The following is a 17,085-nucleotide window of genomic DNA, read 5'->3' as shown; positions in this document are numbered from 1 at the left end:
ATGGTCACTTTTTACTATCATCCCAATGGCATAATCTAAAACAGGACAATTTTCAATCAATCAATTAAGATCTCCCTTAAACTATTCAAAAGCAATAATCAAGTAACAGCAAACAGATGATAAAATGGTGCTTCTTAGACTCTCTGCATGTACAATATTTCATAGTTTTAATGGGACAATTATTTTTTTTCTCTAGAAATCAGGACAGATGCTAGTCATTTCTGCACATATATCATTTCTTTGGCAGGTAATATTCATGGATCTAAAATATTTTTTTGTTGACATTAGGAGGATCACGCTTACATATACCAGTATCGGTAATCATTACAAGCACTAAATGTCTATTTTAAGATGTTTGGCAGGGGTAGACTCTGGAGCAATAGTCATAATCATGCAGTATTACCACCAGATTAAATCTGCTCTGTTCTGTCTGCTTAATCCGTACGTGTCACAACTCTATTTGTTTCAGGTTTATATGCAATAACAAACAACACTGGCATACAAAGTTTTCTTCTATTAAATGTATTAAATCTTTCTGACTCAGCTATACCCCCAGGTCTGAGAAATCCTATGACAGCTCAAGATCAAGTTCATGCTCAGGTACAGATTCAACAATAAAGGATGTCATACCGCCATCTAGTGTTTATAATTAATCAGACAGGACGAAATGTAATTATACATATAGCTATGTTGTATATTTAAAAATGACATAATTGAATAGTGTTTATAGAAGGTCTCTGTTTTTGTCTCTCATCCCATCCTCATACCGTCCTCACACCTGATGCCCTTGTGGATCCAGTGTGCCTTTGCTTGGTTTAAAATTTTGCTTGACTTTCTCCGACAGATCCAGGCTGCATGGGAAGAGTGTCCTTCTCAGGTTTGAGCATTTGAGGTACCATTCCCTTTTTGGGCTTTCTGTTTTTTATAGTAGAAAAGAAAAACAGCTTTAGCAAAGATTTTCTAGAACAATACTTCATAATTGTAGTATAAATTAAATGACTGAAAAACAACAAAAATAAATAAATAAATTTAAAAATAGCTCAGCGGTAGATCTGAGGTTATTTGTCCTTATTTACCACGGAGTCTTCAAACATACCAGTGACCCTGCATCCTAACTCTTTTACTAAATTATGCTTTATAAATGCTGAAACATTAGCAAGTTGTCCCATGCATAATGAGGGGGCAGTCACAAGAGCCTTAACTTCACTGTTATTGAATTCCACTGCTTAACTGATTATTGAGATGTTCTTGAGGTTTCAAAATCGACTGTTAGATGCCACCTCCAGAACAATGTTGAAAGGGTATGCTAACATTCAAGTAGGCCACATGGCCAAGCCAAAGGGAGTTGGTGGTGCTAGAATTATTTATGTGACTGTGGATTTAGCTAGCTAGCTTTTTTGCATGCAATATGATCATTATGAGCAAATTTCCTAAGCTTGATATGAATCAGTTCCTGTATTATGACGTTTTACCTCATTTTCATTCTGGATTAGACTGTAGATCCTGTAATACTCATAAATAAAAAATTTCCCCTGCACATCAATACTTATTAGTTTGTTTGTAATATGTATAAGCTACCTTTGCAGATTTTTGGAGAGAAGTTGTCGCTTGGATATAACAGAGTTGCCTGTGGGTGTTTGGTGTTGCATAAACCCCAGTTCTCCAGGCTTTAAGTGAGAAGGAGTAACCTTTGAGGCCACTACACCTGACCTTCAGCAGTAAACAAACAAAATATAAGAAATATTGCAGACATGACATCACCCTTATAACATCTCTCAGTTTGAAACTATAAGACATTAATCCAAAACCATTTGGCTTAAAATAAATTTTGGCTTAAATTTGGCTTAAAAAATTGTGTGGCCTTCGTTTTGTAATGTAAGACCTTTCTTCTAATGCAAGAAAATGTGTAGGATATAAGCTTTGATGCAATATGTGACACACTAATGCAGCATTGTCCAATCTTATCCGGAAAGGGCCGGTGTGGGTGCAGGTTTTCATTCCAACCAAGCAATGAATGAAAACCTGCACCCACACCGGCCCTTTGTGGATAAGATTGGACACTGCTGCACTACTGTGTTTGTTGGTTTCTTGGGTCTTACAGTAACTTGCAAAAGTATTCAGCCCCCCTGTGGCTTATCAGATTTGTCTGAGAAGCAAATTATAAATACACAGATTTTTTTCCTGTCAGTATTTTTGTTGCAAAATCATGTGCTCTCTTCAAAGACAAAATTAATTATTGGGCAGCAAGTATTTCAGAGAAAAAACAATGACCATATGAACATAAGTATTCAACTCCCTGTGTTCCAAACACACCAGAGGAAAGATATTGGACTTATTATCTGCCTTCACTTATGAAATATTAAAACCCTGCAAACATTTTTGGGACAAAAACACCTCAGTTGAACTGTCATTGAAGAGACAGGATGGAAAATGAAGACTAAGATGCTTATAGCTTAGCAATTGCTTAAGCATATCCATGTTAAAGCCTGAGAGTGAGTAAGTGAAGATTTTTGGTTTTTGGTGTGATGACACCTATATCAAAACAAGCTTCAAAGTGCTATTTGTGATGCAAGCTTAAAGTCTGGTTCCTCTCAAGGTTTTGTCCTCATATCATCTCGGAGGATTTGTCCGTTCCACCAGCTTGCTCATTACATATACGCATTTTAATTTAAAACTGTATAATTTATATTCTATTTAAAAAACTTTTAAAAATAAAATGTATTTGAAATGAACCAGCACAATGCATAGCACCACGCCTACAGTGAAATATGGTGGTGGCAGCATCATGCTGTGGAGATGCTTTTTATCACAATTGTAAGGACAGCAGATGAAGAATAAAAATATAATATGAATGTTACAAGAAAACCCGCTTAAAAGAAAAAAAAATGTTTGGCAGAACTTTTCAGCAGGAAATTAGCCCCAAGCAACAAATCAAAGCAATGCAGGAGTGGTTAGAAACAAAAAGGTGAATGTTCTCCAGTGGCCAAGGAACCTGGAGCAAATCTGCCAGGAAGGATGGGTAAAATTACTTGCCAAACAGTGTGCAAAGCTGTTATTAATCTACCAGCCACCTACCCAATAGACTGATTTACATCAGCAAAAGCTTTTTGGTTTGCAGCAAAAAGTGGTTCTGCATAATTGAATTCTTACTGAAACAGCATTTCTGAAATACAAAAAATACTGACTGGAACAATCTGTTTAAGTGTTGTTTGTAATCCAGATGAATCTGATGAATTTTAATGACGTTAAATACTTTTGCAAGGTATAGTTTAGCCTATCCACCTCTCCATGCCTGCTGCTGTTCTAAATTCATTAGAGTCTTCTGTCACAGGGATGAAGTGGGTCAGAGTAGGGCCTTTGCTAATGGCTGCAGCACTGTCCAACACAGCCAGCAGCTTCTGCATCATCTGATTTCTCTGGGCGAGGGTCTGCCCTTCTGTGTCCTCTTCTTTAGGTACCTCCTGTTTACAGACAAATGAAGTTCAGAGGAATTTCATAAAATCGGTTTCATTAATTCATGACTTCCTGATGATTTACATTACTTCCTTTAAAGCTGCAGCTGCCTCTTGCAGGACTGTCTCAACCTGCCCTCGCCGTGTCTTCTCAGCCTGAAGCTCTGTTTTCAGTCTTGCAGCCTCAGCTTGTTTTTGGTTGAGATCGTTAACAGCTGATTCATGCTCCTGTCTGAGACAGTGGTCAAGCCACTCTTCAGATTTGACAACTACAACCAATGGTCATTAGGATGTGTAAGTGAGAATGATATAATATCACAGAGGTTTTCAAAAATATATCCCAGGTCAGTCTACCTACTAGCCTTTTTCTGGGTGTTGGGAGGAAATAGATCATGCTGTAAGGCAGCAATTCTACCCAATATGCCACCATGCCATGATCTTAACATAATAATTGTAAATGGAATTCAAAATTCAACACAACACAGAATAAATTATACAGAATTATTTTTAAAAAATCATATCTGTAGATATTATCATCAAACCTGAGGGCATCATGTTCTTTCTGTAGAATGGAGTGATTGTTCAACAGCTTTTGGTGCTCTTGTTTATGCTTGGCGTATTCTTCAAGTTCAGCACTCATTTGCCTGCACTTCACTGTCAGCTGCTGCACCACCTTCCAGAACAAAATAAAACATATTTTTGTTCATTTTAATGTTGCCCACGTACAAAAAAAATAATTTCAATTGAGGACAAATAGATAAAAGTCTACTCAGCGATATTGACAGCCCCTCCAAAGACATGACCCAAAACACACACCATAGACTAGAACACTGTAATGCTAGCCCAAAAATGGAAGCTTTCTAAATTTATGTGCATCATATTAAAAAAAAAACAAAAAAACTATACAATGTCTCATGTTCCTGATTGGCTGGAGGTTGCAGGTCCATTCATTTCTCTTGTGTGCTACATTAGGTTTTCCTCTGTGTAGGGATTTTATTGACAGCTACCAGAACGTGAGGAAAGTTCTCTGACTATACTTTAAAAACTTTGTAATTTGTTTTAGTCAACCTTTTGATTTGAAAGACTTTTCCTGGTCATTTCATTCAGTAACGGCTCCATGATCTCTATTTCTCTTTTAAGTTGTTTCTCTCTGGCCATCAGAGCATCATTCTCCATCATCAGCTCTTTGCTCCTGTCTGAAATCTGCCTGAGTTGGGTGGTCACCAAGATATTTTCATGGATGGCCCTCTTTGTTGTCTCTGGCATCTTTTTATCAGAGACTTTGCGAAATTCAGTAGCTACAGCAGCTACGTGCTGCTGCATCTCTTTCTTCAGTCTGTATAAGATGAGACAGGATATGTATGAGATTCAAAACAAAGCTACAATTTAAAGTAAGGAAGCACACTGAGCATTATCATCACACTGACCTGTAGTTGTCCAGTACAGCTTTTTTCTCCAGGTTGTAGAGAACAGTTTGATGCTCCTGCTTCTGCTGAACTAGTTGTTCTTTCAGAGACTCCAACTGAAACATAAGTTCATCCTTCTGCATCTGGAAATCCTCGAGAGATGCAAGTTTTCCCGCTGCCAACAAAAAACAAGGCCTGATCTGAGGATCTTTGTAAACTTAACCACTCTGATACACCATATTGTCTGTGATAAAGGTAACTTCTAGAACGTTAACTGAACAACATTAGGCTGGATATCAAGTTTGACTGGCAGAGATAATTAACAATTTGATCAAAGATGCTTTGCATCTAATTTAGTGGTGGCTTGAAGGTTTTTTTTTTTTTACCTAGGACCATGTTTTCAGAAGTGAGTTTCTCCTTAGTCTCTTGAAACTCACTCCGAAGCATGCTCAATTGCTTGTCGTATGACTCCTTCTCTGCATCTTTGACGGCTTGGAGGTCCTGAAGCTTTTCCAAGACATCAGTGAGCATATCCTCTTTTTGGGACAAGGTGCGTTTCAGATAGAGCACTATGTCCTTCTTTTCTCTCACTATATTATCGTAATTAGTAGAAAAATCTTTCTGACGAACCTCCAGCTCATCACATTTGTGCTGATACCTTTGAAGAGAAGGATAAAGGATTGAGCAAGGTGTTTGTTTGCAAAAGGGATGCATTTCCATTATGACTACAATGAGTCAGTTTTCAATGGGATGAGGTGTGGCAGCAGGTTAATTATTATCCTTTGCAATGGACTGCGATCAATGCCTTGGTTTCATTTTAACTTCCTTGTGTGCACTGAAGATGAACACACAGCAATTCTAAACTACCAAGTCTTATAAGTTTATTAATAATAGACAGTAGTTATTAATCCATGCATTTCTTATATTGCTTTTGGATACTGAGTGACAGTCTCCTGATTCTACTAAACTGACAGGTAAGTGTGTATATCTAAACAATAGAGGACTACATGGCTTCAGGCTAAAAATTTACCGAGGATATACAATGTCTTCTTTCAGAAAACAACTCACTCTGTACACAGAGAATGTTTGGAGCGTTCTAGCGACTATGCTTTTGCTAACGTCAACTAGCTAACTCAAGGTTTCTCACTTTTCTAGTCGGTCCTCCAAGTCTCGTATTTGAGCCAGGTAGAATTCTTTACCGCCCTCGGATAAGCCTTCATCCGGAATAGTTTTCTCTCCAAGAGTATTTTTCTTGTCGGTATTTTGCTTTCCATCTTTTTTAGGAGGCATAGTTATCGCGCCTCTTGTCTAATAAAGTTTGGAGAAACTGAGCAACAATAAACAAAAGCCAAGGTTACCCTTGGTTACCAGAGGGGGATATGACGTCATGTTAACAGAAATAAAGAGGTGGGATGTAGATATATATAGAGAATATGAGATTATTAATAAATAAAGATAGTTTATATACTTTTTTTTTTTTAAAAAAATCATGCATAAAATGTCTACTACAGTTAAAATTTGTTTGTGTAGCTAAATCTCACTGAAACATTTTCCACAAATGTGTAATACCAAGTCAAACAGTACAGAGTGTGTTGAAAGGACGTTCAGTCTGATTCAGTATGTTTGCATTTCTTAGGTACAAATTATCCAGTGAAAGAGGTGTGACATTTGGGAATAATGTTTTGGGACGTGTAATCAAATATAGTCCATTTGGGGATGAAAGATCAGCTAACATTAATGAGCATTAGATTAAACAATAAACACTTCCAGTAAGAAAAGAACTTATGTAACTTATATAATTGTAAATCAATTCAAAATTCAACACAAGACAGAATTAATTATACAGAATTAAGTTTAAAAAAAACATAGCTTGTAGATATTATCATTGAACCTAGGGTTAGGGCATCATGTTCAAATCCTGTGCAAGAAAACTCAATACATAAGTTGGGAAAAGGTTATAAATTTGTGGAAAAGGTTTGGGCCTCTTAATTCCTCTTAAAGAGAATTTGCAGTGTTACAATATACAAAGACTATACCAAGACATCCTGTACAACTGTGTGCTTCCGACGTGATGGGAATCCCCACATATTGATGTGATAGTCAGGTGTCCGTAAACTTTTGGCCATATTGTGTATCTTATGCACTATATAACATTGGCACAATCTAATGGTGGTGAAGTAAATAATCACAGTAAAAAAGATTTGTGTGTTCTTTCTCTGAAATACACATGCCATTACAGTCATCTTATCTGGTTCTGACAAAGACACTCTGTTATGATCGTTAATGGACAGAAGGACGAATAAGTTTGAGCTCTGTACTGAGGTCTGTAGGCTAACCTCTGCTCACTCCAGAAGCCTGGACAAACCAGTGCTGTAGGCTAGGGTCTGATTTACAACTCATTTTCTCATGTGACAAATATGCAAGAAATGTTCCATTTATTCGATGATAATTTTCATAGTACCATGAGCAAATAGGCTACCTAAAACCACAGCAGGAAACACTGGTTAAAACAGAAAAAAGGAAAGAAAAGGGGCAAAATAATACTACTATAGTAGTAATACTAATAATAATAACACTACTACTACTACTACTAATAATAATAATACTAATAATAATAATAATAATAATAATAATAATAATAATAATAATAATAATAATAGTAGTAGTAGTAGTAGTAGAAAGAAAGAAAGAAAGAAAGAAAGAAAGAAGGAAGAAAAGAAAGAAAGAAAGAAAGAAAGAAAGAAAGAAAGAACTTTGACAGGGCAACTTAAACTTGACTTTAACAAATCACAGAGACTAGGTCTAAAACTACATAATTGCATATAAAATGATATGCCAGTTAGAGTCTCCCACTATTTTTTATTAACCCGCTTGATTATAATTATTATAATATAATTTTTTTGGAGGCAACCAATAACGTTGCTCGCGAGCAGCCTAAACCCCGCCCTCTGTGCTCGGCTGACTGACGTCATTGGCTGGGTTTAGAAGAAGCGCCTCGCTAGAAGTGTCAAATCTGGCAGAAGACATCAAACCGCGCCTACACATGACCATGAAATTACCGGCTCTTAGTAAACCGCTTTGTTTTATTACCCCGTAAGGTAAGATCCTGAATATGTAAATGATGATATTTAATCGCTTTAGTTTAATCTCAAGCAGTCTGAATGATATAAATCACTGCGCAACAGAAGGGTGTGTAAGTAACTGTGAGTAACTGCTGTTTGTTTGGAATAATTGAGAGCAGAGATTTCTGGAACTTATGCAATCCTTGATCTGATCTTGTTTTTAAAAACTTGTTTTCGTAGAGCACTTGTGGAGTTTGGCATGACTCTGGCACACACACACATACATACACACACACACACACACACACACACAGACATAAATAGAGAGAGAGAGAGAGAGAGAGAGAGAGAGAGAGAGAGAGAGAGAAAGAATACAGATAATCACATCACTGGGGAGGAAGCCAGTAGTGTCTCATATAGGAACTGTAAGTAGCAATGAGAATCTGATATATGTGCCCAGCAAATCACTGCAATTCACTCACTTAAATAAAGATAGAGCATGAAAAGTGCTGTTACAGTATGCAGAAAATATTTCTAAATAAACACTGCATAGAGGAGAATGCTCTGGGATGTCCTTGGTAAGAAGCCCAAGCTTGTACTGTTTACAAACATGGCACATTAAATTTAGAACTTGATTTTTGCGCTGACAGTTTCCTTTACAGTGACATCGGTGTCAGGGTGACATTTCATTCCTCAAACTGCCTGCTTAATGTAAAACTGACAGCTATACTACACACATTCAATATCTTTTTCTGCATTTGACATGAAACACCGTCTTAAATTGGGAATTGGGAACTACAGTATAAGAAGATACTGCTGCTATTTCATGTTACCTCATAGGTCATGTAGAGCTTCAGTTGTTTATGCTGTGTTTACGGCAGGACTGAGCGCACATCTTTGTCTAAACACATCTGTAAAGCGTTGAATGTTTTCCAACACTGGCTGGGAACCATGTGCATTCTGTTTTTTAAAACCAAATGATGTCTTCATTTGGTTATAAAAGTCATTAAAAGTAATGTTGTAATCTCAAAATATCCAGCCTGTATGTGTATGTATGGGGCATGTGTTTACATCTTGGTGTGGATCAAATGCCAGGTATTCATATCCATGTGGGGAAAACTGCTTCTTAAACAAGAAAAACAAAACTCCTCGAGGAAAATAAAATAAAATAAAAAATCCAAAGCAGCCGATTTTTTTTTAGGTTAAGGTTAGGGTTAGATGTAAGAGCATAGAATAGGTTTAATTTGCTATTTTAACCAATATTAATGCAGTGGACAGTCCTTGCAAAATTACAGAGATGTGTGTGTGTGTGTGTGTGTGTGTGTGTGTGTGTGTGTGTGTATGTGTATGTGTGAGTGAGTGAGTGTGTGTGTGTGTGAGAGAGAGAGAGAGAGAGAGAGAGAGAGAGAGAGAAATCTCATGGCTGTGACTGGGGGCTGTTGCATATGTCTCTGTATAACATAACACTGGCTAAAACTATAAATGTACTCCATTGAGAAAGTTCGTCCCTGATGCACAGGGGATCCAAATGGTCATGGGAAAGAGCAGCACAGCCTGTTCCTCTGACAATTTCCTGTCCTGTAGCCACCTGGCATCCTCATGCAGAACATTCACAAGCCTGCACAAATATGTGCTCCTAGGCTACTACATGTTCTTATTGCAATATTTTTTATATATTTCTGATATTATAATTTTATTTATTTTTATCTGATAATACTGAGTTAACATTATATTTCAAATCTATGTTTTTCCCTAGTCCACAGTCATTCAGATATCATGGAAAACAGAGGTGAATATGTAATGGTAAGTATTTTTTTCTCTGTTTTGTCTTTTTTTCGGCTTCTAATTCAGTTTTTAACATCTAAGAGAAACTGTTGCGTGTTTGTTGTACTGAAATTCCTTCACACAGACACAGACACAAGGAAGAATCTGAGGACTGAGCAGTAATCTCTAATTGAGTTAAGATGCGTGACACAAAAGGGCTTGGATCATCGCCAGTATGCTTAGAATGCTTGTAGTCAGACTGGGTTTCTACAGACAACCACCCACTGTTGATGTGCTTATTTTATTGTAACTGAAAAAGTGGGATGCAGGCTTTTATACATGGAGTCATCTTAGGAGCACTGAAAATTCTTCTCACTAATTCTGTCTGGATCTTTTTGTTCACAGACACAGCTTTAAATTCACAAAATGAATGCTATATATCTGTTCCCTAAAACAGAGCAACTATCTTTTGTGCTTTTTGAATGAGTCCATGTAATGATGTTTTAGATAACCTACTGCTGCAGTGATATATTGGCCCGTTAACTAGTGTAACACAATGATGTCACCATAACAACTGGCTAGTACTGTAGATGTGAAGAGTCTGTCCCGTGAGAAGGAAAGCCTTGTCTCAGACAGCATAAACAAGCACAGATCTTCTGGCTTCTTTTGGAGGAATGGTTTCAAAACAGGATCTTTGTGTTTTTCTCTTCTGGAAGTTTTCAAAAGAAATGTGCCTATTGGACAGTGCATCAGAGAAACTAAAGAAAGAGCTGGAGGAAGAGCTGAAACTCAGCAGCCACAACATACAAAGTCATGGCTGGTACCATGGACGTATACCTTGGGAGGTGCGTCAGATTTTTACCCTGGGATTATGTTCATTAATTCTTTTCAGGTTTTAATTGACTAGAAATCAATTTGGCCAGATATCCAGACTTGGCTTACTATACAACATAGATATTAATAGTAGAAAAAAAGAAAATGTTTATATAAATATAATGAGTTTTTAATTTTAATAAATAAATTGTATATATTTTAATAAATTATAAATATACTATATCAACTTGTACCACGGCATTGTTGAATTCTCAATTTTGTATTAAAATTTATAAATATTCTCAATTCTGCTCTTCGGTTTCTATAACAGTACAGCTCTGAAGAAAGTTTTTTTTTTTTTTCCTGAAAAACGTTTTGTAATTCAAATCACATTTATATTCATGCTCTTCCCCAGAAATGTTATTTTCTCTCTATAGTAACAAGGCATTCACAGAGGCTTGTATGACAGATACTTCTCAATATAATGTTTCATCTTTGATAAGATTTCAGTGAGGAGAAACTAATTAAAAATGTATTAAAATAGTATCATGCCAGTACTTTGTAACAGTCAGCATAGATTCTGCCATGCATACTGCATTTTATCATTAAAGTGTTCATTGCTGCTGTAAAATGTCAATAACAGCAGTTTAATACTTCACAACAAATTATGAAACAAACAAAACAATGTTGTGCAATTCGTTGCAAAATTAATACTCGTAATACTTAGGAAACCAAACATTAAAGGAACAGAATTAACTTCAAGTTGTTAACAGTAACTTCACGTCGTTGCATAATACTGTCCCATTGTTATTATTTTTTCATATAACAGCATATCCTATTATGTTTTATTACCCTTTTCTGTTTTATTGTGTGCCTACCTCATGCATTTATAACTGCCTCCAAACAGATCTTTCCTTATTATAATTTATAATGCTACATAAATATTTATCTGCCATAAATCTTATCATATATTTGCCAGAATTCATTCTCCACAACAAGCCTGGACAATGTAATAGCACAACATAATTTAAAATTTTTGTTCTGTTGCTTTTGCCCTGTATTGGATTGTGCTTGTGAGGCAGGATACACTAAATTGTAACCTTTTCTTTCTTTTCATAAAAAAGCCATGTGGAAGGCAAACTTATGTATATCTTGGAAACTATATTTTCTCCATGCTGTTTACACTACAGGTTTCAGAGTCTCTAGTGCTACAGGATGGGGATTTTCTGATTCGTGATTCTTTGACCAGTTTGGGAGATTACGTCTTAACCTGCCGCTGGAATCAGAAGCCTCTCCACTTCTTAATCAGCAAAGTTCTGCTAAGATCCAGTGACGCATACACACGAATGCAGTATGTTCTGGAAGGAGAGCAGTTTGACTCTATTCAATCGTTGGTCCATTTCTATGTGGGCGGGCAAATGCCGCTTACCCAACACAGCGGAGCATATGTGATTTCCCCAGTCAACAGAACTGTACCTCTGCATTATCTGGAGACAATGTTTGGCCAGACTAGTCAGGAGGGGACACCATTAAACTCACCCGTGCACAGAAAGGGAAGTCTAGCAGTGACAGAGGCTCTGGCATTTGAGTTAATAAATCCTCAGAGGTAAGATGAACTTGGGTACTTAAATATGCACTGATTAAATAACAGCAAAGAATTTACTTTCAGTTTAGTATTAGTGCCATAGGAACTGATATGGTTCAAGTGATATTTCACACTTTTCTCACAGGGAGGCAGTCAAGAGCTTTGTTGGGACCTTGGAACAGCGTGTTGTAGTGACGTCGTCCCCAACCCCACTGAACACACGTAAGTGCTGTTATCTAAGGAACATAGTAATAAACTCAATTAGTATTAAAAAGAAACATGTTCAAATATGTAACCTCTGTTCTTAAACTGTAAAATCCGTCCTCTCTTTTTCAGTCTACAGACGTAGAAGAAGTCCATCGCGTAATAGAAAGTTTGTTGTAGTCCCTTCATCACCTGTTTTGCAAAGCCCCAACGACATGCACCTTTGTACCTCTCCAACTGAGAGTGCTTTCATCTATTTGGAGCCTACAGACAACATGTGGTTTCCCAGTACCGAGTCCTGTCAAAGCACTACTGCTGATGCCAGTGACCTGCAATCCAACACAGGCCTTTATCCACACAGTCTTGCTCATACAGAGTCACCCTTCAGCGAAAAAGAGGAACAGACAGTGCCGGGCTTCATGGACGAGGACAATGAGGATTATTTAATGCCACTTGTAACTGAAACAGCCTCCAGTTTCAGACCCAGCGTGTACCAGTCACTGCTGCTCCCTGCAGAAAATAAACCACTAGAAGCAATAGTGTTAAGGAGAGCGAAAGAGGTGCTTGTAGAAGCTGATACAAAGACGATGGCCATGCACATCACCAAAATCGACTGCATGGTAGGCTTGTTCATAGAGCCAAGTACTGTGTATATACACTATATTGCCAAAAGTGTGACACACCCTTGCATATTCTTAGACCAAAATTACCTAGACAAAAAAGTTCCAAGATGTTTCATAATTAACCCAAGTAAGAAAAACAGAGTAATAGTTTATAGTTCCCTCCAATAGTATTGGAACAGTAAGGCCAGTTCTAATGTTTTTGTTATGCATTGAAGATGTTTTGGGTTTGAGATTAAAAGATCAATATGCTACAGTAGATCAGAATTTCAGCTTTTATTTCCAGATATTTAAAATCTAAGTGTGTTAGACAACTTAACTTTAAGCACTTTTTAGCCTCACTGAAGACCACTCAAAATTTTAGCAGCAGACAGTGTATATAAGTGCCTTTACCTTGCTTGTGCATCATACCAGTATCCAAACTGATGCATTCTTCCTTTGTGATGTTTTTCTATGCTCGTACCACATTTTCTTTCAGTTGTTTGTTTCAGGGATTTCTCCTTTAGTCTCCTATTCAGTAGCTGATTTACTTTGCCAGTCTATTTTCACCTGATGAAGTTCTTTTGTTGTTGTCACTGTGTTTCCCGTCATTGATTTGCTGCATGATGAAGTTTCTCCCAAATAGAATGTATGCATTTCTCTGTAAATTGGTAGGTGGAATGTTTCTGTAGATTTCTGGATTCATTCTGCTGCTTATATATTTTGGGTCATGAAGCAGATCATTTATATTTCCACACTTTGCACTTTTTATAACTTTGATGGAGGTTGATCTTGGTTATAGAACTTTTGTGCCTCATTTCTCTACTTCTTTGTGAATTCCAATCTGACCTTCTGGTTCTTATTGTTTGATCAGTGGTTTGCATCTTGTGGTATATCTCTGCTTATATAGTTTTGACTGAATTGTGGATTGTGATGCCTTCACCCCTGACCAGTCGAGGTTGTTGGTGATGTTGCAGTAGTTTTTGTTTTTATCTTCACAGCTCGCTCTAACAATGTTTCTGTCATTAACTGCTGTTATTTACCTTAGCTGACCTGTTCAGTGACTGGTTTTTAGTACAACACTCGTTTCTTGCTTTTTCAAGGAAATCCATATTATTGTATTGAAATCCACGGCTTAAACAAAAAATAGACAGTTAGAAATATAGCCAGTCGCATGTTCCAATATTTTTTTTCAAAATATGGGTGGGTTTACACAAAAGGTTGACATTTTAAAATATATCCAGAAGAAATATATACAGAAGAAATGCAAAAAGAAATTTGATAATATCAGAATACATGAAAATAAATATTTTATTTAGTGGAAACCTACTGTTCACAACTGTTGTATTTGTATTTTTTTAAATCCCAATTAATTTATACTACAAGTTATTAGTTTGTCTTTACAGCAACAACACATTTTTAACTGTCTTTACTTCTTTATACGAAAGGATTTACATGATGACCTTTACTATAAAGTGTTGCAGCTATATTTATTTAAGCATCCCAGTGTTAATTGAATAAAGAGGAATACATTGGAAATGTAATAGATGTTTCAAAGTTTTATGAATGGATTTTTAATAAAAAGCATAAAAACTTTGAAAATGAAATGAAAAGTTTAAATTCTCTCTTCTATATAAAATACTACAGTATTTTAAGAGTAATACTACATAAATTCACATCACTAGTTATGATATAAGCTTTTCATGTATCATCCAGCATTGCATTATAAAGGGTTATTAAATTTTATGGCTTATTTCTTTATTATGAAGGCCCAGTGCAGGTATTCTAGGAAATGTATATCAACCATTAAAAGGGATCAGTGAAAAAATATAGCTTTGTAAAACTTTTTACAACTGTAAAATGTTTGGGTCCATGTTCGCTCATGGTAGACTGTTTAAACCATTTTTATTTTCCAGGTTGCTCGCATATTGGATTTTTCTGGTGAGAATACAAGAGGGATGGCTGTGAGCTCAGGAATGGAGCTGCTCACACTTCCACATGGCCACTATCTCAGACAAGACCTGCTGGAAAGGTGTGTTGACTACTAAGTAGCACCTTGCTTCTGACCCAAGCTTAGAACATAAAAATATCTTCAAATGAAAGTAAACTGGACTAAATAAACATAGTTCACTTCCTCAGGTTCTATACCATGTCCATCATGCTGGCTATGGTGCTGCTGGGTTGCACGGGCAGTGTGGTGGAAAGAGGATCCATACTGCATAAAATTATCTCACTGGCCTCTGAGTTGAAGACCAACCTGGGCAACATGTTTGGCTTTGCTGCAGTTATGAGGGTCTTAGAACTGCCACAGGTAATGATAAAGCAGTAAACAAAAGAATAATGCTTTAAGGAATAGGCAATGAATGTAACACCTCCACTCCATTTCTAGATTGTTCGGTTGGACGAGTCATGGATGGCTTTAAGGCAAAAATACACAGATAGTGCAGTCCTGTATGAAAAAACCTTAAAGCCCTATTTGAAGAGAATGAATGATGGAAAAGGTATACTCAAACCCTTGACATAAAAACACTCCGTTGTACTGTACCTTAAGAATTTTAGATTTGGCATTTTGAAGAGTGTATTTAGCAGTGGTTGTCCCACTGTCTCATTGTATTTTTGAAAGACTAATGTAAAAAAAAAAACACAAATTTTTGTCTACTTTGTGTTTTATTTCACTATATGCAATACATACAATGCAAACGCATACTGAGTGGGCATTGTGTGTTTGTTGTCTGTTTATAGCATCATGTTTCTCTTTTAAGCATTGACTCCACTCATTGTGGCTTGTCTTTTGTGCTCAGGGGCAAATAATCTCTAATCTATGTTATATAATGTGTGTATATATAATACCAAAATTAGGTCGATCACAAAATGTTATACTGGAAAAGATATTTAGTATTTATTTAGTCATTTAATATTGCTCCACAAAATTTTTCATTTGGGCCTAAATAGCACCTATAGCATTAACATTTAACAGAAAGGTTAACTTATTCATCATCCCTTCATATTTTTTTCAAGAGCTCTGTGACCCATCAGAGACGACTGTCCCTCATGTGCTCCCTCTGTTGCTCCTACTTGAGAAAAGTGCTGTGATTCTTGAAGGGTCGGAGTCCTGGGAGAGCCTCGAGTCTGGAATGGACACTGTGCTGTGTCACTTAAACTCTGCTCGTACCATTGCATGTCACGGTGAGACCTTCTGCGCTAATGCCATGGCAAAACTACAGGGTAAGGAGAACCTCAGCCCATGTATATCATTCAATAATATCATGCAATAATATTTAAGAAATCCCATATGCGATTGTCATAGGAAATGTAGGAAATGCTGTGTCCTTTTTGTTTGTTTGTTTGCTACATTTTTTCATAATGTCAGTAAGCTCGGTTTCTTAAATGCAGGTTTCCATGAGCAGCCAGACACACTTGAAGTTTTCCTGACTGAGTTTCAGATGCGTCTACTGTGGGGTAGACGGGGTGCAGAGGCAAGCAGAGAGGAGCGCTATGAGAAATTTGACAAAGTACTAACAGCCCTGTCCAATAGACTGGAACCTTCTAAGCAGGCAGAGTGATACATATTATACATGTCTCACGCTGAAATCTGTATATTTCTTTTTATTTGATGAATACAAGGAATACAGGTTTACACAGAGCATCGCGGAATAACATTTCTTTCATAATCTTTTCAACTTTTATATGTGTTTGTAAATAATGTAGATAAAAATACTATTCAGATTTGTATTTCAAAGTATGATTAACTTTATTTTGGTTTATATATAAAATAATCAGTCATTTCTTTATAAAAAAGTTTTATAAATTATGTTTACATTGTCATAACCTATATATGTCTTTATACTGACTGTTTGAACCCTTTTATTTCTCAGATTAAACCGGTTCAGTTGTCTCTTCTTTTATTGTTTGTTTTAATCAAACATTAAAACACAATTTCTGCTTTTTTTTTTAGCTACGGATGAATTACTGATCCAAGCCACCACTTTTAAATTTACATTTGTCTAATAAAACTAAAAGTATACAATACATGATGTGCTCATTTCAGGTTTTGGCAAGATAAAAACAATATTTATTGAAACAGACACACTGACATACTGGCAGGGTTTCATATAAATGAAAAAATACTGTATATAGGGTTTAAAAATGGGATTATACAGTATCTGGGGATAAATTAAGCTTTCATTAATCTCTAAACAA

The 17,085-nt window shown here is 36.4% G+C and overlaps 2 protein-coding genes across 6 annotated transcripts; one reads left to right on the top strand and one right to left on the bottom strand.

The window, feature by feature from the left end:
- Positions 1–177: 177 nt before the first annotated feature.
- On the bottom strand, positions 178–6,212 carry cfap157 (cilia and flagella associated protein 157). 2 transcript variants are annotated; one of them, XM_060883230.1, is made up of 9 exons: positions 6,006–6,212; positions 5,245–5,516; positions 4,880–5,033; positions 4,521–4,788; positions 3,995–4,125; positions 3,543–3,684; positions 3,283–3,461; positions 1,579–1,710; positions 178–915 (listed from the first exon to the last, which is right to left on the bottom strand). In XM_060883230.1, exons 1-9 carry the CDS (start codon positions 6,146–6,148, stop codon positions 816–818), a joined length of 1,521 nt encoding a protein of 506 aa, XP_060739213.1. In that variant the 5' UTR covers positions 6,149–6,212; the 3' UTR covers positions 178–815. The 2 variants fall into 2 exon arrangements, with proteins under 2 accessions (XP_060739213.1, XP_060739214.1); XM_060883231.1 differs by having other exon boundaries at positions 3,283–3,458.
- On the top strand, positions 5,679–16,866 carry sh2d3cb (SH2 domain containing 3Cb). 4 transcript variants are annotated; one of them, XM_060883226.1, is made up of 11 exons: positions 5,679–5,832; positions 9,684–9,723; positions 10,401–10,529; positions 11,688–12,103; positions 12,228–12,304; positions 12,419–12,906; positions 14,802–14,917; positions 15,025–15,196; positions 15,275–15,386; positions 15,904–16,110; positions 16,279–16,866. In XM_060883226.1, the coding sequence occupies exons 2-11, from the start codon at positions 9,697–9,699 to the stop codon at positions 16,446–16,448; spliced, it is 1,914 nt and encodes a 637-aa protein (XP_060739209.1). In that variant the 5' UTR covers positions 5,679–5,832; positions 9,684–9,696; the 3' UTR covers positions 16,449–16,866. The 4 variants fall into 4 exon arrangements, with proteins under 4 accessions (XP_060739209.1, XP_060739211.1, XP_060739210.1 ...); XM_060883228.1 differs by having other exon boundaries at positions 9,677–9,723; XM_060883227.1 differs by lacking the exon at positions 5,679–5,832 and adding an exon at positions 7,760–7,956.
- The last annotated feature ends 219 nt before the right edge of the window (positions 16,867–17,085 follow it).

Source organism: Tachysurus vachellii, chromosome 12 (genome assembly GCF_030014155.1).
Source record: "Tachysurus vachellii isolate PV-2020 chromosome 12, HZAU_Pvac_v1, whole genome shotgun sequence".
Taxonomy (NCBI): domain Eukaryota; kingdom Metazoa; phylum Chordata; class Actinopteri; order Siluriformes; family Bagridae; genus Tachysurus; species Tachysurus vachellii.
The sequence above is the reverse complement of the archived record's forward strand: the minus strand, read 5'-3'. Positions and strand labels throughout refer to the sequence as shown.